Source organism: Engystomops pustulosus, chromosome 4 (genome assembly GCF_040894005.1).
Source record: "Engystomops pustulosus chromosome 4, aEngPut4.maternal, whole genome shotgun sequence".
Taxonomy (NCBI): Eukaryota; Metazoa; Chordata; class Amphibia; order Anura; family Leptodactylidae; genus Engystomops; species Engystomops pustulosus.
The window spans coordinates 209371403-209395015 of NC_092414.1; the positions used below are offsets into that span (position 1 = coordinate 209371403).

Genomic DNA, 23613 nt, shown 5'->3' on the forward strand with positions numbered 1-23613 from the left:
ATAACCAATGAATACACTGGACACATGACCTATGGATACACTGGGCACATAACCAATGAATACACTGGACACATGACCTATGGATACACTGGACACATAACCTATGGATACATTGGACACATAACCTATGGATACACTGGACACATAACCTATGGATACACTGGACGCATAACCTATGGATACACTGGACACATAACCTATGGATACACTGGACACATAACCTATGGATACACTGGACACATAACCTATGGATACACTGGACACATAACCTATAGATACACTGGACACATGACCTATGAATACACTGGACACATAACCTATGGATACACTGGATGCATAACCTATGGATACACTGGACGCATAACCTATGGATACACTGGACGCATAACCTATGGATACACTGGATGCATAACCTATGGATACACTGGACACATAACCTATGGATACATTGGACACATAACCTATGGATACACAGGATACATAACCTATAGATACACTGTACGCATAACCTATGGATACACTGTACGCATAACCTATGGATACACTGGACGCATAACCTATGGATACACTGGACGCATAACCTATGGATACACTGTACGCATAACCTATGGATACACTGGACGCATAACCTATGGATACACTGGACGCATAACCTATGGATACACTGGACGCATAACCTATGGATACACTGGACACATAACCTATGGATACACTGGACACATAACCTATGGATACACTGGACACATAACCTATGGATTCACTGGACACATGACCTATGAATACACTGGACACATAACCTATGGATACACAGGATACATAACCTATGGATACACTGGACACATAACCTATGGATACACTGGACGCATAACCTATGGATAGACTAGACACATAACCTATGGGTACACTGGACACATAACCTATGGATACACTGGACACATAACCTATGGATACACTGGACACATAACCTATGGATTACTGGACACATGACCTATGAATACACTGGACACATAACCTATGGATACACAGGATACATAACCTATGGATACACTGGACACATAACCTATGGATACACTGGACGCATAACCTATGGATAGACTAGACACATAACCTATGGATACACTGGACACATAACCTATGGATACACTGGACACATAACCTATGGATACACTGGGCACATAACCAATGAATACACTGGACACATAACCAATGAATACACTGGACGCATAACCTATGGATAGACTAGACACATAACCTATGGATACACTGGACACATAACCAATGAATACACTGGACACATAACCAATGAATACACTGGACACATAACCTATGGATACACTGGACACATAACCTATGAATACACTGGACGCATAACCTATGGATACACTGGATGCATAACCTATGGATACACTGGACACATAACCTATGAATACACTGGACGCATAACCTATGGATACACTGGATGCATAACCTATGGATACACTGGACACATAACCTATGGATACACTGGACGCATAACCTATGGATACACTGGACACATGACCTATGGATACACTGGACGCATAACCTATGGATACACTGGACACATAACCTATGGATACACTGGACGCATAACCTATGGATACACTGGACACATAACCTATGGATACACTGGACACATGACCTATGGATACACTGGACGCATAACCTATGGATACACTGGACACATGACCTATGGATACACTGGACACATGACCTATGGATACACCTGACTTACGACCTTTGAATTTGCTGGACTTATAACCTATGAATACATATATATTAAGTCTCATAACAAATGGATGCACCAGTCTCATAACCTTTAGATACACTGGTCACATAACCTAATGGTTCACCTCATTTATAACCCATGAATCAAGAAGACTCATAACATATACAAAGGAGTCATCTAGTCATAATCTATGAATACACCAAATGTATACCATCCAGTTTCAACCTATGGATACACCCATCACATAACCTATATATTCACAATACCCATGAATACAGCAGACTTTTTATCCATAAATACACTAGACTCAAAACCTATGAATTCACTGGACTCATAATCTATAATAATGCCAGCCTTAAAGCTTTAACTTAATAACAAACTAATCCCTTAACCTATGGATACTCTATACGAATCGAGAACTCTCCTGACCTATGTGGTGGACACACCAGACTTGTAACCCCAGACATAGAAACGATAATCGGATAGGACTTAGAAACTATGAATTCACTGGACTCATAACCTATAAATACTGTAATAAACTTAGTAATAAACTAAGGATGTAGCTGGAGCTCCAGTATCACCGGTGATAGGGCTGGTATAGAGCTCTAGGTACAGAGCATAGCAGTGAGTGACCATGCTGGGGGTTGTAGTGTTCCATGTGTGGAGTATAAAAGAGTCCTACTCAGAGGTCGGGTCAGGAAAAATCTTCTCTCATCCTCTAAAATATTGGGTGAAGCATCAAAATCTGAGCCCCAGGGAAAGTATGAGGGGAACATGTGCCCAGCTCACAGCCATACATTGTCTCTGCCACCAGATGTGCCCTGATCATGCCCAGCGTCCTGCACGCGGAGATGGAGGAGACCATTGTGGTGGACGCTCACTTACAAAATGCCCCTTTCCAGGCTCAAATTATCATCCAAGATTTTCCTCAGAGGACATTAGTGATTTCCAAAGCCACAGTAAACCTCAATAGCGGGAATGGCTTCCTGGACAAAGCCCATGTGAAGGTGAGAAGATGTGACCACTAACACATAGGGGCTCATTTACTAAGGGTCAGAGGGTCATTTTCGTCGGGTTTACCGACGATTTAGGTTTTGCGCTGAAGTGCCCTGGGATTTTGGCGCACAAGATCGAATTTTGGTGCACCGGCGCCGGCTTGCATGCGACAGAAATTAGGGGGCGTGGCCGTCGGTCAACCCGACGGATTCAGATAACACGTGGGTTTTAACAATTAGAAATGTGTCGCCAGACACGCACTTACAGGCATTGGGAAGAAGAAGGTGAACTCCGGCGGACCTCGGCGCAGAAGCGACGGATGCAGGAAATCGGGCGCACGAGCTACGTGAATCCCGGCAGACCCAAATCCTCGTCGATCAATGCACCGTGGGATCGGGACAGAAACGGGTAAATGATTCTGCCCCATACGGCTTACCTGGTCCTGTGCGATGTTCGAATTGTTAAATCCTGCGCGTTGTACGAATCCGCCAGGTGCCGATGGGGCAAAATCCAATCGCGTGCACCAAAATCTCGGAACAATTTGGCGCAAAATGGATATCGTCAGGAAACCCTACGGAAATGCGGCCGACGGACCCTTAGTAAGTGAGCCCCATGGTGATAACAATATAACTACTATAATACTGCCCCCTATATACAAGAATATAACTACTATAATACTGCCCCTATGTACAAGAATATAACTACTATAATACTGCCCCCTATGTACAAGAATATAACTACTATAATACTGCCCCCTATGTACAAGAATATAACTACTATAATACTGCCCCCTATGTACAGGAATATAACTACTATATCACTGCCCCCTATGTACAAGAATATAACTACTATAATACTGCCCCCTATGTACAAGAATATAACTACTATAATACTGCTCCCTATGTACAAGAATATAACTACTATAATACTGCCTCCTATGTACAGGAATATAACTATTATAATACTGCCCCCTATGTACAAGAATATAACTACTATAATACTGCCCCCTATGTACAAGAATATAACTACTATAATACTGCCCCCTATGTACAAGAATATAACTACTATAATACTGCCCCCTATGTACAAGAATATAACTACTATAATACTGCCCCCATGTACAAGAATATAACTACTATAATACTGCCCCCTATGTACAAGAATATAACTACTATAATACTGCCCCCTATGTACAAGAATATAACTACTATAATACTGCCTCCTATGTACAAGAATATAACTACTATAATACTGCCCCCTATGTACAGGAATATAACTACTATAATACTGCCCCCTATGTACAAGAATATAACTACTATAATACTGCCCCCTATGTACAGGAATATAACTACTATAATACTGCCCCCTATGTACAAGAATATAACTACTATAATACTGCCTCCTATGTACAAGAATATAACTACTATAATACTGCCCCCTATATACAAGAATATAACTACTATAATACTGCCCCTATGTACAAGAATATAACTACTATAATACTGCTCCCTATGTACAAGAATATAACTACTATAATACTGCCCCCTATGTACAAGAATACAACTACTATAATACTGCCCCCTATGTACAAGAATATAACTACTATAATACTGCCCCCTATGTACAAGAATATAACTACTATAATACTGCCCCCTATGTACAAGAATATAACTACTATAATACTGCCCCCTATGTACAAGCATATAACTACTATAATACTGCCCCCTATGTACAAGACTATAACTACTATAATACTGCCCCATATGTACAAGAATATAACTACTATAATACTGCCCCTTATGTACAAGAATATAACTACTATAATACTGCCCCCTATGTACAAGAATATAACTACTATAATACTGCCCCCTATGTACAAGAATATAACTACTATAATACTGCCCCCTATGTACAAGAATATTACTACTATAATACTGCCCCCTATGTACAAGAATATTACTACTATAATACTGGCCCCTATGTACAAGAATATAACTACTATAATACTGCCCCTTATGTACAAGAATATAACTACTATAATACTGCCCCCTATGTACAAGAATATAACTACTATAATACTGCCCCCTATGTACAAGAATATAACTACTATAATACTGCCCCTATGTACAAGAATACAACTACTATAATACTGCCCCCTATGTACAAGAATATAACTACTATAATACTGCCCCCTATGTACAAGAATATAACTACTATAATACTGCCCCCTATGTACAGGAATATAACTACTATAATACTGCCCCCTATGTACAAGAATATAACTACTATAATACTGCCCCCTATGTACAGGAATATAACTACTATAATACTGCCCCCTATATACAAGAATATAACTACTATAATACTGCCCCCTATATACAAGAATATAACTACTATAATACTGCCCCCTATGTACAGGGATATAACTACTATAATACTGCCCTCTATGTACAGGAATATAACTACTATAATACTGCCTCCTATGTACAGGAATATAACTACTATAATACTGCCCCCTATGTACAAGAATATAACTACTATAATACTGCACCCTATGTACAAGAATATAACTACTATAATACTGTCCCCTATGTACAGGAATACAACTACTATAATACTGCCCCTATGTACAAGAATATAACTACTATAATACTGCCCCCTATGTACAAGAATATAACTACTATAATACTGCCCCCTATGTACAAGAATATAACTACTATAATACTGCCCCCTATGTACAAGAATATCACTACTATAATAATGTCCTCTATGTACAAGAATATAACTACTATAATACTGCCCCCTATGTACAGGAATATAACTACTATAATACTATAAGAATGTACAAGAATATAACTACTATAATACTGCCCCCTATGTACAGTTATATAACCACTATGATACATGTTGTTGTTACTTGCAGGTTGAGGCCCGGCACTTCCCCCAGGATAGCGCTAGTAATCAGTATGTGTCGGTGACCGTGCAGTCGGACAGGTGTAATCTCCATAAAGTGGTGCTGCTGTCATTCCGCACTGGATACATCTTTATACAGACGGATAAACCCATCTACAAGCCGGGGACTGCGGGTGAGGTTCTGCTGTAGTAAATGTCCTGCTACAACATAAAGTGAATAAAAATTTTAACACTTTTTGTTTAAATGGGTTCCGCGTCAGTGTCTATATCTCTGCCTCCAATGATAACCTCCCGCCATGGGCATGTGACCACTGTAGCCAATCACCAGCCACCTCAGTGCATCAGGGTTGTTGATGAGTCACTGGTGACTCCAGAAGGGGTCGCATATTGGAACATAGAGGTGGGCGACCAACTGGGGCCCCAGGAGTCTCGGAATGAGGGCATCAGTAATGTGGACAATACCTTTAACTCTGTTGGACTGTACATCTTGCTCTGGATGGGACTAGAGTAGAATCACTTCAGCTTTGCATATGAATTGAGCTTTCGAGATTGGACAATGTGTTCCCCCCTTAAATTCTCATGTGTTTTTGTCACCTGTAGTTCTGTTTCGAGTCTTCGTCACCGGCCTCTCCATGGAGCCCGACACTCGGACGGTGGACGTGGAGATTAAGGTGAGATTGTGAAAGCCTCCAACCCCAACATCACCGCCCTTACTGTATATAATATATATATATATATATCAGATGAAAACTAGGTGTGATAACACATGATAGACACACACATGCATAAATTATACACACATACATATTAACATGTATACACACACATGCTGTACACATATAACTACATACATACAGTACATATACACACATCAATGCATTTACATATACACACATACATATACACACATACATACAGTACATATACACACATAAATGCATTTACATATACATACATATACACACATACATACAGTACATATACACACATAAATGCATTTACATATACATACATGCATAAATTATACACACATACATATAAGCATGTATACACACATACAGTATACATATAACTACATACATATGTCCAAACGTACATACAGTACATATACACACATACATGCATTTTCATATACACACATACATGTGCAAACATACATACAGTACATACACACACATACATGCATTTACATATACACACATACGGACATACAGAGGTTCAGGCCTTTTCACGTGCAGGGAACCTCAAATTGTCCCACAAAGGAGACAACAAATGTTGTAAGGTATGAACAGGAGTGGGAGAAACCCAAAAATAAACATGGTGTGTGTAATGATTGATGCCTCCATAGAAGAGCAAACATGGACTAGCGGGAAGTGATGGACGTTAGGTGAAGTGGATTAGGCAATCTCTGAGTATTGTGCCTTCCATCTGATCCCCGGCCAGCACTGATTAGATGTCCACACAGGGATTTACCTGTTTAAATGTGTCAACAAGAGGTAAGATCTGGATGAAGGACGCAGATTTACCAGAAGACAAAGGGCAATTCTTGGCCGTAGACCTTCAGTGAGAAGCAGCTTTCAAATGTACAGCCGCTCCTCCTCCAACACCTACCCAAACAAATATGTCTGCCAACAAGGTCATTGCATAAGGACCCTTATAGAGATGCACAAACAAAGGTCACTGTAGATCTGGGGACATTTAAGAGTGAGAACCAAATCTAGAGATGTTCTCCTTTCCAGAAGAAATGCAAAAAGGGTAAAAACTTGACTTGAAAACAATCACTATGTCCTTTGTCTTGGGTTGCCCGACCAAGCATCAAGGAGGTTAGTCCATCAATCTTTGCTGGGGGTTCCCCTCTTTCCTTAGATCTTCTCCTTCCTACATCTCCTTCAACATCTTTGTCTTCTCCACTTCCTTGAAGCCGCACTGTGCAAATGATCTAAGACCTTCATAATCTTCTTAAATTGCAATTCCATTCTACAAGACTTTGCACGATCCACCAGTTCTCTGGAATGTGATTCCCCGGAACATTTTGATAAATTTTAAATAATTAGCCATGTCTGACCAAGAAGACCTCAAGCTTTGTGGTCAAGTGTCTTACTAACAAGTTTGAGAACGCGGCAAGAACCGGCCACCTGCGACTAATGAGACACTTGACCATGAGACTTGAAGTCTTGGCAACAATTTTGGGAAAACGTCTAGTTCATGCAACCTCACCCCAAGATCCACGGTGGCCACCCGTCTCCATCCTGGTGGTCCTTATACAATGGGGCACATTTACTTACCCGTCCTGCGCAATCCTCGAAAGTGCATTGTCCGACCGAAATGTACATCTGCCGTGATTCATGAAGATCGCGTGCCCGATATCCTGCATGTGTAGCTTCCCCACTCAGGTCCCCGGAGTTCACCTTCTTCTTCCCGGTGCATGTAAGTGCTGATCTTGCGACACAAATTGAAAGTTAAATCCCGCACTCAGTCTGAATCAGTCGGATCGTCCGACGGCCCGGCCCCCCAATTTTTGTTGCATGAAAGCCGGCACCGATGCCAAAATCCAATCGCATGTGACACAATCCCCTTCTAAACACCTGTCCCAGAGGCACGATCCCCGAAAAGGTCGGAAAAACTTACCCTTAGTAAATAAGCCCCAATGTCTTTTGGTTGATTCCAGCTCTCTAGTTTGTGAATACAACATCCATTGTGAATAGGGAAATTCTGTGGTTATAAAAGAGTTTACTTTTTACATTAACTTACCCAGTCCAGTCGCGATCCAGCGGCGCGTTGTCCGACGTGGATTCGGGTTCTGCCGGGATTCACTAAGGTCGTGTGCCCAATATCCGGCAGGTGTCACTGCTGCCCCGAGGTCAGCCGGAGTTCACCTTCTTCTTCCATGTGCATGTGAGTGCTTGATCTTGCGACACATTCCGTTTTTTAAATTCTGCGGTTTTTCCAAATCCGTTGGGTTGTCCGATGGCCACGCCCCCCCCCCCCCCCATTTCTGTCACGTGAAAGCCGGTGCGATTGCGCCAAAATCCCATCACGTGCGCCAAAATCGCGGTGGAATTCATTGCAAAACTGAAAAATTTGGGAAACCCTGACGAAAGTGCGGCCGCGGAGCCCTTTGTATGTCTAGTTCTCTCTCTGGGGCCATTATAACGTGGATCCTATGTTGACACTTGACCCATATTTACTCTTTGTGTATTTGTAGATTTGGGCTTATGGGGACCCATTTGGAGCCCCTTAACTTGTTTATTTCCTACATTTCAGAATCCGGATGGCATAGTGGTAATGAAGAACCAGTACTCCTCCAGTGACAAAAGCGTCATCATCCAAAAGAGTTATAATCTCCCAGAGATTGCAAAGTAAGTGATTGCTCCATAGACTGGAGGCTCCATCACCCGGATGCAGGGTCATATCTGGTCACACAGTGGGGAACAAAGTAATTAGTCAGCCACCAATTGTGCAAGTTCTCCCACTGGAAGAGGCCTGTAATATTCATCATAGGTAGAACCTCAACTGTGAGAGACAAGATGAGAAAACAAATCCAGAAAATCACATTGTCAGATTTTTAAAGAATTTATGTGCAAATTATGGTGAAAAATAAGTATTTGGTCAATAACAAAAGTTCATCTCAAGACTTTGTTATTTTTCCTTTGTTGGCAATGACAGAGGATGAACCAATTGGCTCCATGCAGGTCTCCTCTGATCTCCAATGATCTTTTTGGGCTGTTTTGGACTTTCAACTCCCTCCAAAGGTTTTCTATAGGGTTGAGATCTGGAGACTGGCTAGGCCACTCCAGCACCTTCAAATGCTTCTTACGAAGCCGCTCCTTTGTTGCCCTGGGGGTGTGTTTGGGATCATTGTCATGCTTAAAAATACAGCCATGTTTCATCTTCAATGTCTTCGCTGATGGAAGGAGGTTTGCACTCTGTATCTCATGATACATGGCCCCATTCATCCCTTCATGTACACAGGTCAGTCGTGAGGATGAGGGGGTGACACAAGAGCTTACAGTCTATGAGGATGAGGGGATGACACAAGAGCTTACAGTCTATGAGGATGAGGGGGTGACACAAGAGCTTACAGTTTATGAGGATGAGGGGGTGACACAAGAGCTTACAGTCTATGAGGATGAGGGGATGACACAAGAGCTTACAGTCTATGAGGATGAGGGGGTGACACAAGAGCTTACAGTCTATGAGGATGAGGGGGTGACACAAGAGCTTACAGTCTATGAGGATGAGGGGGTGACACAAGAGCTTACAGTCTATGAGGATGAGGGGGTGACACAAGAGCTTACAGTCTATGAGGATGAGGGGGTGACACAAGAGGTTACAGTCTATGAGGATGAGCGGAGGACACAAGAGCTTACAGTCTATGAGGATGAGGGGTGACACAAGAGCTTACAGTCTATGTGGATAAGGGGGGACACAAGAGCTTACAGTCTATGAGGATGAGGGGATGACACAAGAGCTTACAGTCTATGAGGATGAGGGGGTGACACAAGAGCTTACAGTCTATGAGGATGAGGAGGTGACACAAGAGCTTACAGTCTATGAGGATGAGGGAATGACACAAGAGCTTACAGTCTATGAGGATGAGGGGGTGACACAAGAGCTTACAGTCTATGAGGATGAGGGGGTGACACAAGAGCTTACAGTCTATGAGGATGAGGGGGAGACACAAGAGCTTACAGTCTATGAGGATGAGGGAGTGAAACAAAAGGTATAGTGGTCCAGTATAAAATTATTTAATAAATAAAAATTCTTCTGCTTGAACCAGCCATCAGCCGCCATCTTATAAATAAAGTCCAAGGTAAAAGTGACTGAAGCTTGGTATATATCTGATGTTTGCTGGATAACTGACGGGAGGAGGACATAGAATGGATTAGTAAAGGGAGAGTTGATGTTTCATGCAGTTAGCGAGTGTGATAGATCTGCCTAAAAAGATGGGTTTTAAGAGCACGTTTGAAGCTTTGGAGGGTGGGTATTAGTCTGAGAGTCTGGGGAAGGGCATTCCAGAGAATTGGTGCAGCTCGGGAGAAGTTCTGGAGACGTGCATGAGAGGTTCGAATTAAGGTAGAGATTAGTCTAATATCACTGGCAGATCGAAGAGCACGGGAAGGGCGATAGACTGAGATGAGAGAAGAGAGATGGGGAGTGCAGCATTATGCAGAGCTTTGTGGATGAGGGTTATTATTTTAAACTGAATTCGGAAGGATGCCTCCAGTGCAGTGACTGGCACAGACTGGAGGCATCTATGTAGCGTTTGGTCTGAAAGACGAGCCTGGCTGCTGCATTAAGAGTAGATTATAGAGGAGAGAGTTTAGTGAGTGGCTCAAGCAGTGGGACACGTCTGGCACTGTTGAGTCCCTGGTTGGGTGGTTTGTTACTGATGCAAGCCTTTGTTACATTGGTCCCAGCTTTCTGAAGGTGATTAGATCCACCGTGTGGTTCTTGGATTTTTGCTCACTGTTCTTGTGATCATTTTGATCTCACGGGGTGAGATCTTGTGTGGAGCCCTTCATAGCGGGGGATTACCAGTGGTCTTGTATGTCTTCCATTTTCTATTTTCATTATTGACCCCACATTTCTTTACACCAAGCTGCTGCCTATTGTCAGTTCAGTCTTCAGCCTGGTGCAGGTCTACAATTTTGTTTCTGGTGTCCTCTGACAGCTGCTTGGTCTTCACCCTAGTAGAGTTTGGAGTGTGACTGTTTGAGGTTGTGGACAGGTGTATTTTATACTGGTAACAAGTTAAGGAGCCATTACTACAGTTAATGAGTGGAGGCAGGGTGAACCAAGCATGTCTGCTGCCTGAGGCGAGCCATAGGGAGACACCCACCCAATATCTGTAATATATCAGGGAGTCTCAGGACCAGATCCATCATATTGGTTTTGTGTGAAAATAAAGCAATGCAAAATGCATACAGCATGCCACCATGTAGTGGCGGGGCCGCGGAGGGCAGGAGCTTGATACCGGCCCGGGACAGGAGCTTGATGCCGGCCAGAGGGCGGAGATCGTGCCGGTGCCGGCTGGGGAGTGGGAGCACGGTGCCGCCACCTCTCCAAGCAGAAGGCCCGCCGCCTGAGGCGAGTTCCTCAACTCCCCTCGTGGCAGGTGCGCCCCTGAGTGGAGGACAGAGGGGCCTCTTATAGAAGAAGTTACAGGTCTGTGAGAGCCAGAAATTTTGCTTATGTGTAGGTGAGCAAATACTTATTTTCCACTATAATTTGCAAATAAATTCTTTAAAAATCAGACAATGTGATCTTCTAGATTTGTTTTCTGATTTTGTCCCTCATAGTTGAGGTCTAACTTCCCACTGTATACATACATTGCAGTGGAGGGAAACATGGCTAGAAATTATATAATAAATAAAGTTTGAGGTTTTTGTGGTCCATGAGGATGAGAAATTCATAGAATGGAGTCAACCCAAATACTGTAGACATGAGTAGGAAGAGCTATTGGTAGAAGATTTCTTTGAAGATGCGGTGATCATGTGAGGTACCTATGGTCAGAGTGGTATGCCTTCATGGTGATAGGTCAGTCTAGTGACATGCCCTTCATGGTGATAGGTCAGTCTAGTGACATGCCCTTCATGGTGATAGGTCAGTCTAGTGACATGCCCTTCATGGTGATAGGTCAGTCTAGTGACATGCCCTTCATGGTGATAGGTCAGTCTAGTGACATGCCCTTCATGGTGATAGGTCAGTCTAGTGACATGCCCTTCATGGTGATAGGTCAGTCTAGTGACATGCCCTTCATGGTGATAGGTCAGTCTAGTGACATGCCCTTCATGGTGATAGGTCAGTCTAGTGACATGCCCTTCATGGTGATAGGTCAGTCTAGTGACATGCCCTTCATGGTGATAGGTCAGTCTAGTGACATGCCCTTCATGGTGATAGGTCAGTCTAGTGACAAATCCCCTTTATGGTGATAGTTCCATGTCATGTATTTACTTTACAGTGAGGGCAAATGGCAGATCGCATGCAAGTTCCAGGTGGCTCCTCAAGAAGTGTTTGGGACGGAGTTTGAAGTCAAAGAATATGGTGAGTAGAATTGGTGTCAATGACTATGTATATATTATATGAGTGGTGCAAAGTACATATAACAAGTATAGTAGAAGGGAATGAGCCGTAATTCTTACCAACTCCCAAATATTGGATTGAAGACAATAAGATGCAGCTTTAAAATAACAATAACCTTGGTAACAGTAAGATTATGCATGGTAATAATGTCTACTAGCTTCAGCTATGACTTCCCAGTCTACTCAAGTCCCCCCTCCAGACAGTGACTGGTCCCAGCAATATAAGGAGACCAGCAAGTAGATATGACTGCTGCAGGAGAGATGTCCATTACGTAGAACGGGCCGAGGCAACAAGAGATAGACTGAGATGACTGAGAGAGATGGGTTCAAGTGTTCTGCTGCAGGAGAGATGTCCATGACGTAGAACGGGCCGAGGCAACAAGAGAAAGAGATGACAGAGAGAGATGGGTTCAAGTGTTCTGCTGCAGGAGAGAAAACCAAGCACCAGACCAAGACCAAGTGAAGTTGATGGAGAGATCAAGTGTTGTGCCCTCCCGTGGGGTCACTGATGTACAGGAGATAAGACCAAGCCACAAGCCAAGGCCAAGTGACCAAAAAGGTGAAGCTGATGGAGAGAGATGAGGTCAAGTGTGGTGCCCTCCCGTGGGGTCACTGATGTACAGGAGATTAGACCAAGCCACAAGCCAAGGCCAAGTAACCAAAAAGGTGAAGCTGATGGAGAGAGATGAGGTCGAGTGCTGTGCCCTCCCGTGGAGTCACTGACGTACAGGAGATAAGACCAAGCCACAAGCCAAGCCTTAGTGACAAGAGATGAAGACAACTGTGATGGGGTCGAGAGTTGTGCCCTTCCATGGAGTGATTGGATGTACAAATATTGAGCGGAGCGTCGGCCTTCTATCATTACCCCTGCAACACCCTCGCCGATGCAATGGCGAGGTAGTGCTTGCGAATACGTCCCACCTGTAGGTAACACCACATTACACTACATGGTCCTTATAGGATCAAGGGGAAATTGCAGTGGTTAATCCTGCCTGGCAAGGCAGAGGTTAAGTATTTTGTATAATGCAAGATGCTATTGACCAATGTCTGTGTTACATCCTGTGCTTTGTGAGCTGAGATGTGATTGGAGGAGCAGCCACCACCTGACAAAAGGGAGGTAGTAAAACCTCCTGGCCAGGAATGTTCTGGGTCTTTCCAGAGATCTTTTCAGAGAGATTCTGTTGTAGGAGAATCAGTGAGTGAGTGAGTAATCTCTGTCTAGCCCATACCAGAGCAGGAAGAGCCTAGCCCCTGCCTCTGAAGAGTGGAGTAATAGATTAGAGTTAGTGTAGTGAGGAAAAGGGGTATCATCTTACCTTTGAAGGTGATACCTGAAGCCCTACAGGACAAGCTGAAGCTTCCTACCAGGACACAGCTGCCTCCCAGCCTGCCCTCTACTTCCAGGCTGGTGAACTATCTCCTGAGGCTCCCTCCAACTCACATCTCGGCATCCTACCTACCTGTTAAAGGCTCGTTTTCTGCAGTTCCTGCCGGTTGCAATAAACTGTAAGTTGTTTGCTTCAACTTCTGCCTCCGTCTGGTCCCTGCTAATACGGCTGCCTTCATCACCGGCACCCTGTCCATCACGAAGAGACTCACACTCGGGACATTAAGGGGTTGCCCCAGGGAGATCCGCTATAGCAGCCTCTCCCTCATCTTTTCTTGCCAACACCACCCTGCTGGAGACCTGCCAGGCTGTAAGACAGCCCTCCGGTTCCCCCCGTACCAAGCACCGTGACAATAGCGTGCTTAGGCCGCAACCGCCAGCCACTCCGGTACCGCGGGCCCCGGCTGTCACCAGGCCTCCCCTTTAGGGCTAGGCCCCGGTGGGGGATGTTGCAAGTGGCGTCACGAACAGGATATTTACTTCTGTGCCTTATCCTGGCACTAAAGACTTTCCTTTATTAAGAAAAAGACTGTGCTGCCTAACCCTGCTGCCATCCGGGTTTAGGCCTAAGGACTTGTGTGTTTCTGGACTGAACTGCGTTATACTGCTGCCACGTGCTGCCGAGCGTCGCTCCAGCACTCCGGAGGTTAATCCTGGCAAGAACTGTACCAGCTCTGCTACATCCGGCGCTGCCGCGCCTGAAGATTTTTACCTCAGAAACTGTGGCGCAGCAACTAATTCAAGCCCGCCAAAACCTTCACTGGCGGGAAATCCAGATGACGCACAAAGCTCCACCCACGCGCGAATGGCGCGAACCCCGCCTCCTGTGGCGCAGGAAAAATTAGAGCCCGCCACAGCTCTTGGCGGGAAGGACTCGGACTCCACCCCCTGGCCCGAGGCGGACTTCCTGCCCTGCCTCAGAGAAGCGCCAGTTCTCAAGTGGATGTTGAGCGGTGAGGACTACATCATGTGGGGTCCTCCGCCCTTCCCTCCTGTGGAGCGACCTGACTTCTACGAAGTCTTTGAAACGATGGTGGTCGTCTCTGCACAGCCCGTCCGACGACCTTCCGCTGGACATCGGCTGCATCGAGGAATTACTCGGGCTTTCGTCACCCGGACCTGCTACCAGACGGTGACGCACTACCCGATTCCTCCCGGGCGGATCCTGGTCCCTATCCCGGCTGCCATCCCGGTAGCGCGGGCCCACGTGGAGGCGCCACGTGGAGAGGCCCCGACTCCTGCTGAGCCGACGCCTGGGCCTAGTACGACCGCTCCACCTGCTCCGAGGCCTACCCCTCCGGCTACGCAGCCTGCTAGCCCCGCTAGGGTGGTTCCTGACCCTCCGGTGGTTCCTGCTCCTGTTCCGGCACCTACCTGTCGCCCCAGGAGATCCGAGCCTCCACCGGAGCCACGAGCCCCAGCACCGAAACCTCCGCAGCCTCAAGGCCGAGGTGAGGCCACCCGCCGGCGACTCCGAGACGCTGTCTCGGAACAGCGACGCCGAGAGAAGGAGGCCCAGCGGTATATGGCCGGCAGATCCACAGCGGGAGCTTGGGTCGAGAAGAACCGCACCACCGGCATGGTCAGGTTCTTCGACAAGCGGAAGGGCTATGGCTTCGCTACCCAGGACTATACCGGACGGGAAGTATTTATACCCCGCCGGTCCGTCAAGAGGCCTGATCTGCCGGAGAGCCAGCACAACCTCAAGCCAGGCGAGTGCATCGAGTTCTCCCTGCAGGAAGGACCGCGAGGACCCTGGGCGGCTGGAGTGATCCGGATCCCCGACTCCGATGAGGACCGCTACTACCCGCAGGACGACTGGTACGAGGACGACGAGTGGCCGGAGTCTCCGAACACCTCTTCCTCCTCGGCTGCAAGTCCCCGGGCGGTGACCCATGTGAATGCCCCATCCACGGTAATCGTGAGTACGGGTCCCATTGCCATCCATGGGCCGGGCATGATACAGGGCGCCACCCCCAACGGTTCCCCTGCTGGGAGCATTGCCAGGTCCCGCGGCTCTTCCGTGGGTGAGGACATCCCGGCTGGTGGGCCTTGTCCGGAGGCTTCCACTAGGCCCTCTTCTCCAATTGTCACCTACCAGTGGGGTGATGACCCGGCCCCAGAAGAACCGGAGCCGGAAGGAGCCGCGGCGCTGCCGCAGGTTCCCATTTATTTCTTCATGGACCCCTCTGTGGTCCCTGGCTCAGTTGAGCCCCCGGCTGGAACAGCCGACACCCCGGGCGACAGCGCTCCTCCCCCTGAAGGTCCGGAGGATGTTGCTGCACCTGCAGTACCCACTACTGCCACCGGGTGTCCCCAGCCGGCATCTACTCCCGCTGAGGATGCACAGGATTCCCTGCAGGAGCTGGATCCTGTTTTTGCTGAACCCAGCGATGCAGAGTAACCCCTGAAGGGCTGTAGCCCACTTCAGGTATTGTACTATGTAAATATTGTGTATATTTCCATTTTCCCCAAAGAGCCAGAGACAGTCCTGAGACTCTTACCCTTATTTATCTCAGTCAAGAGATTATGTGCTATGATAGCACCCTTCCTCTGCCACAGCAGAGATGTCATCAAAGGACTCTGTCCCTCTCCAAATAGAGGAGACCCTTTGTTTCTTCATGGCACTTTTCCCCACCTCAAGGGCTGTACCCAGAAGATGGACTTTGTCAATAGAGACCTTCTGAGAGACTTTTGCCAACCTCCAGGAAAAGTTGCAATGTAATTTATTATTATTTTGCACTTAATGCCTTCCTTTTTAGGTACGGACATTCTGTTTGCACTTCTATGCCTTTCCTTTTCAGGTAAAGAGACATTTTACCGTGCTACCCTGAGTAGCCTATCCACCTCTGTAACGTTTGTAACGTTCAAGATGTGTACCCATTTGGCTGCTAAGCCAATGTGATTTTGCTAACCTGTTGCACACTGTCATATCTGCCAGTAGTCTGCATTAACCCTTTCATAGGCTTTTCAGGTTGTAGTGTGGCTGTGTCGGACCGTCTTTTATGTAAAACACTGACCGCTACCTGATCCCTCAAACTGAGGTTTGCACATGGGGGTAGTCCGTAAACTGCGGGTCTTTAGGGGACCGGGGGTGTTACACAGCTAGCACCTGGATGCCACTCATACATGGGTAAGGTTGTCAGTCAGGAGGTACTCGTGTCGCATATGCCAATGTATGCATATAGACACCATTTAATTGCCGCCAGGGAAGAAGTGTTTACATAACAAATATACAGGCCCTGGTGCAAGGAGTGGATTACAGTACATGACACCACACCTTTCCTACTGTACAGTTCGGTTTAATGGCGTCAGCGACCAACTGTCATACAGCTACATATTTTTGTCTTAGTCCGACACCAACCCAGGTGCCTGTCTCCAGGACCATGGGCGGTTTGTCCCTACACCTTACATAGCCTGCACTTCCTCGAAGTGCCCTTAGCCCCCTCTGTGCCCCAAACCATCTGTAGTCGAGCCGAGGGCGGCTCTTTCAATTGCCCCCGGGGTATGCAACACCCTCGCCGATGCAATGGCGAGGTAGTGCTTGCAAATACGTCCCACCTGTAGGTAACACCACATTACACTACATGGTCCTTATAGGATCAAGGGGAAATTGCAGTGGTTAATCCTGCCTGGCAAGGCAGAGGTTAAGTATTTTGTATAATGCAAGATGCTATTGACCAATGTCTGTGTTACATCCTGTGCTTTGTGAGCTGAGATGTGATTGGAGGAGCAGCCACCACCTGACAAAAGGGAGGTAGTAAAACCCCCTGGCCAGGAATGTTCGTGGTCTTTCCAGAGATCTTTTCAGAGAGATTCTGTTGTAGGAGAATCAGTGAGTGAGTGAGTAATCTCTGTCTAGCCCATACCAGAGCAGGAAGAGCCTAGCCCCTGCCTCTGAAGAGTGGAGTAATAGATTAGAGTTAGTGTAGTGAGGAAAAGGGGTATCATCTTACCTTTGAAGGTGATACCTGAAGCCCTACAGGACAAGCTGAAGCTTCCTACCAGGACACAGCTGCCTCCCAGCCTGCCCTCTACTTCCAGGCTGGTGAACTATCTCCTGAGGCTCCCTCCAACTCACATCTCGGCATCCTACCTACCTGTTAAAGGCTCGTTTTCTGCAGTTCCTGCCGGTTGCAATAAACTGTAAGTTGTTTGCTTCAACTTCTGCCTCCGTCTGGTCCCTGCTAATACGGCTGCCTTCATCACCGGCACCCTGTCCATCACGAAGAGACTCACACTCGGGACATTAAGGGGTTGCCCCAGGGAGATCCGCTATAGCAGCCTCTCCCTCATCTTTTCTTGCCAACACCACCCTGCTGGAGACCTGCCAGGCTGTAAGACAGCCCTCCGGTTCCCCCCGTACCAAGCACCGTGACAATAGCGTGCTTAGGCCGCAACCGCCAGCCACTCCGGTACCGCGGGCCCCGGCTGTCACCAGGCCTCCCCTTTAGGGCTAGGCCCCGGTGGGGGATGTTGCACCCCTATATGCAGTTTTTTACCTTAAGGGAGTCGGACATGTAGTGTGACGCTGCTATATTAATGTGTATGGCTTCCTCTTCTTAGTTTTGCCAAGTTTTGAAGTCTTGCTGAACACCCCGCAGAACTACTACTACTTGGATGACAATGACTTCAAGGTGGATATTACAGCTAGGTAAGAGCTGGTGTTCTTGAAAAGGAAATGTCCATCTGTTGGGGGGGTATAGGAGTTACCTCCAGAAGATAATGGTAATCATGTGATCATTGGGAGGGGGGGGGTTCTATCCTGTGTATAGAGTATAAATGTAATGACTAGAGATGAGCGAGTATACTCGTCCGAGCTTGATGCTCGTTCGAGTATTAAGGTACTCGAAACGGCTCGTTGCTCGGACGAGTATTTCCCCTGCTCGAGATCGAGCATTTAATTAAAAAAACACAGTGAAGAACAGTGAAGAATAGAATAAAAACAGTGAACACATTGAGCACAGGATCATTTAAGTTAAAAACACAGTGAAGAACACAGTGAAGAATAGATTACAGATGTTCGGCACATCTGCTTACTTGTCGGGAGATACGCGCGGAACGGCAGCAGGGAGACATCAAGCAGCAGGGAGACAGACATCGGGCAGCACCACGGGGGACACAGACATTGGGCAGCACCACGGGGGACACAGACATCGGGCAGCAGCCCGGGGGACACAGACATCGGGCAGCACGGGGGAGACAGACATCGGGCAGCACGGGGGACACAGACATCGGGCAGCACGGGGGACACAGACATCGGGCAGCACGGGGGACACAGACATCGGGCAGCACGGGGGACACAGACATCGGGCAGCAGCCCGGGGGACACAGACATCGGGCAGCAGCCCGGGGGACACAGACATCGGGCAGCAGCCCGGGGGACACAGACATCGGGCAGCAGCCCGGGGGACACAGACATCGGGCAGCAGCCCAGGGGACACAGACATCGGGCAGCACGGGGGACACAGACATCGGGCAGCACGGGGGACACAGACATCGGGCAGCACGGGGGACACAGACATCGGGCAGCACGGAGGACACAGACATCGGGCAGCACGGGGGACACAGACATCGGGCAGCACGGGGGACACAGACATCGGGCAGCACGGGGGACACAGACATCGGGCAGCACGGGGGACACAGACATCGGGCAGCACGGGGGACACAGACATCGGGCAGCACGGGGGAGACAGACATCGGGCAGCACGGGGGACACAGACATCGGGCAGCACGGGGGACACAGAAATCGGGCAGCACGGGGGACACAGACATCGGGCAGCACGGGGGACACAGACATTTGCCAGCACGGGGGACACAGACATCGGGCAGCACGGGGGAGACTTCAGTGGAAGAAGAGGAGCGGATCCCGGGACAGCGTATCACCCCGACAAGTAAGCAGATGTGCAGAACATCTGTAATCTATTCTTCACTGCGTTTTTCACTTAAATCATCCTGTGTTCACTGTTTTTATTCTATTCTTCACTGTTCTTCACATCTGTTAACTTGTCGGGAGATAATATACACGCGGAGCAGTGAAGAATAGATTGCAGATGTTTGCATACATCTGCTAACTTATCAGAAGACATTCTTTTTCAGTTAATTAACACATTTTATTCCCGAACCATGGTCCCTTTGAAAAATGCTCGAGTCTCCCATTGACTTCAATGGGGCTCGTTATTCGAGACGAGCACTCGAGCATCGGGAAAAGTTCGTCTCGAATAACGAGTACCCGAGCATTTTAGTGCTCGCTCATCTCTAGTAATGACACAACAATAGGAACAGCTCCACTGCTCTCCACAGGCTGCTCCTGGTATTGCAGTTCATCCCCTTTCAATTCAATGAATCTTTTTGCTTTTAGGTTCTTACACGGCAAACCGGTGGAGGGATTTGTAGATGTGATGTTTGGTGTAATTGTGAACAACGTGAAAATTAGTTTTATAGACTCAAAAGCTAAAATCAAGGTAAGAGTAATTTCTTTAAAAGAGTAAGGTCCCAAAACAGAAACCCCCGTAAGTCCATTTCCCCTCTTTAGCCGCATTGTGTAGCTCTCTCCGGTATAAGCTTGACAATTTATTGGCCAACCAAACCGATTTTATAGGGTTTGTAGAAAATTCATATTATTTTTTTGATTTTTTTTTTCTAGATTAATATATTTCTATACATATTTGTCCTACAGGTGACCAATGGTAAGGCAGAAGCAAAACTAGAGCGTTACATGATCTCCACACGGTACCCCAATCCAGAATTTCTCCTTGGAAGACCACTCTATGTCACTGTCTTGGTGACAACCAACGCAGGTATGGAGTGGGCTCATGACTCATGAATCCATTAAATATATTTAAGGGGACTACAGATGCAGACCGACTGGCTGCAATGTGGCCCCATAGGAAATAAGGGCCCAACCTGGCTCTTAGCACTTTATCAAAATTCTCAGTTCAAGGTACGGTGGCTTGCTGACTCCTCAGTCAGAAACTTGTAATAATCACTTATCCCTCCCCAAAAGTTCACTACAAGCCCCGCCCCTGCTTATCAGCAGTGCCGGACTGGCCCACCAGAGTACCAGAGGATCCTCCGGTGGGCCCTGGCTCAACCCAATACTGTACCCCAGAGTTCCATCAGAAAACAAATCAATATGAAGACTGCTAGAGTATATTTCCTGGGGGATAATGAAGAGTGGGCCCCCAGATTGATTTTCTCTGATGGGCCTAAGGAAACCCAGTTGCCCCTGCTTATCAGTGCTACAAAATTCCATTATTTATAAATATTTAAGATCATAGTCATAGATGAAGCAGTGGTCATGTCAGGTCTTGTCTTTTCCAGGCAGTGACTTGGTGACAGCCGAGAAGACGGACATCCCCATAGTACAGACGGCATTCAACATACTTTTCACCAAGTCCTCCAAATATTTCAAGCCTGGGCTACCCTATATAGTAAATGTAAGTGTCTTATGGTCTCCTTGTGGGACCTTCTCTTTTATGTTTTCATTTGACTGTTGGTAGGACTCAAACAAGAGGACCAATTGATTACCAAGATACTATGCAGCGAAAATATTGATTCCCAAAAAACCCTCACCCATCCAGAGGCCTAAAACTATTCCCTAGCAATGGATCCTCTGGTAGGGCAGCCCCTTCTAGGCTAAGGTCATGATAAGATGATAGGAACCTCAAAGTAAAGAGTATAAAATTGTCCAATCCCATTAAAGGACCACTGTAAAGTATAAAAACTTTTGCATAACTCTACACTAAGATAAAATAAGCAACTCTCTAATTTACTCTCATTAGCTTTCTGCAGGTGTTTAGCTGCCATCAGATGTTTTACCTTGTTCCCCAAGGCTACTCTTCTTTTGTCATGCTTTGGGGTAACCATGGGAAGCCATATAGGAAAGCATGTATGGAGGGACAGTGGTAGAGGAGTGCAAGAAAACAGGACCTGGAATGATGTCACAAGCATGTGACTTATCACGTGCTTCAGGTTGTCCAATTACAAACCTGCTGTCCTGATTCATGTGCTCTGGCCTCAGTGCCCTTAGGTGATGTCACAACCAGGAAGCGCCCGCCCACTTCAGGACTAGCTGAATATGATTTTATAAGAAGGGCTGATATTTCAGCCTGTATCTAAGGCTAGGAAGAAGCCAGCAGCCGTATACAGATATCCAGAACTTGATCTTAAACCAGTCTCGGGTCACACAATAGCAGTATAGTGTCCCCCCTTCACTCTGCAGTAGTCTAGAGCTTTGTGAGGATTATGAGGGGATTCTCCCACCAATATGTATCCCAGGGTCAGCAATAGACCCTCGCTCTTCCTTGAAGACCTTGCTCTTCTACTGAGTTGGACCACTTTAGAGCCTGCACCCCATGTGACCCAAACTAAGACTAAACCAGGTGACACTGCATATGATCCCATGATATCATGCCATTATACCTGTATTAATACATATCACTGATGTAACATAGTCATAGTCAGTAATGGACGACACCGAGGCTTGGATCACAAAGATAAGCTCATATTTCAGTAAATAACCTGATCTCTACTCATTTTCTCTTCATCAAGATTTTACTACAGAGACCAGACAGGACTGTAGCGTCGAATGTAGAGATATGTACACTGGACATGTGTACGACAACAAATGCAGGAGGAGAAGTTCAGTTTGTGCAGAACACCCAACCTAACATCCAGGAGCTCAACATCCATGTAAGTGACCACCAGAGCCTTGTAATAGAGAATCACTGAAAATGGGGGCAGTATTATAGTAGTTATATTCTTGTACATAGGGGGCAGTATTATAGTAGTTATATTCTTGTACATAGGGGGCAGTATTATAGTAGTTATATTCCTGTACATAGGGGGCAGTATTATAGTAGTTATATCCCTGTACATAGGGGGCAGTATTATAGTAGTTATATTCTTGTACATAGGGGGCAGTATTATAGTAGTTATATTCTTGTACATAGGGGGCAGTATTATAGTAGTTATATTCTTGTACATAGGGGGCAGTATTACAGTAGTTATATTCTTGTACATAGGTGGCAGTATTATAGTAGTCATATTCCTGTACATAGTGGGCAGTATTATAGTAGTTATATTCCTGTACATAGGGGGCAGTATTATAGTAGTTATATTCTTGTACATAGGGGGTAGTATTATAGTAGTTATATTCCTGTACATAGGGGGCAGTATTATAGTAGTTATATCCCTGTACATAGGGGGCAGTATTATAGTAGTTATATTCTTGTACATAGGGGGCAGTATTATAGTAGTTATATTCTTGTACATAGGGGGCAGTATTATAGTAGTTATATTCCTGTACATAGGGGGCAGTATTATAGTAGTTATATCCCTGTACATAGGGGGCAGTATTATAGTAGTTATATTCTTGTACATAGGGGGCAGTATTATAGTAGTTATATTCTTGTACATAGGGGGCAGTATTATAGTAGTTATATTCTTGTACATAGGGGGCAGTATTATAGTAGTTATATTCT

General features: G+C 46.2%; 1 protein-coding gene across 2 annotated transcripts in view; it reads left to right on the forward strand.

Moving 5' to 3' along the window:
- The window catches only part of LOC140128237 (complement C3-like), a 71848-nt gene that overhangs the window by 1667 nt on the left and 46568 nt on the right, over positions 1 to 23613 (forward strand). For both annotated transcript variants that reach the window (XM_072149793.1, XM_072149794.1), the window contains exons 2-11: positions 2562 to 2754; positions 5667 to 5829; positions 6257 to 6327; positions 8921 to 9015; positions 12621 to 12703; positions 18695 to 18782; positions 20490 to 20592; positions 20808 to 20928; positions 21452 to 21567; positions 22682 to 22822. In XM_072149793.1, the coding sequence (XP_072005894.1) occupies positions 2562 to 2754; positions 5667 to 5829; positions 6257 to 6327; positions 8921 to 9015; positions 12621 to 12703; positions 18695 to 18782; positions 20490 to 20592; positions 20808 to 20928; positions 21452 to 21567; positions 22682 to 22822 (1174 nt within the window). The remainder of the gene's footprint in view (positions 1 to 2561; positions 2755 to 5666; positions 5830 to 6256; positions 6328 to 8920; positions 9016 to 12620; positions 12704 to 18694; positions 18783 to 20489; positions 20593 to 20807; positions 20929 to 21451; positions 21568 to 22681; positions 22823 to 23613) is intronic.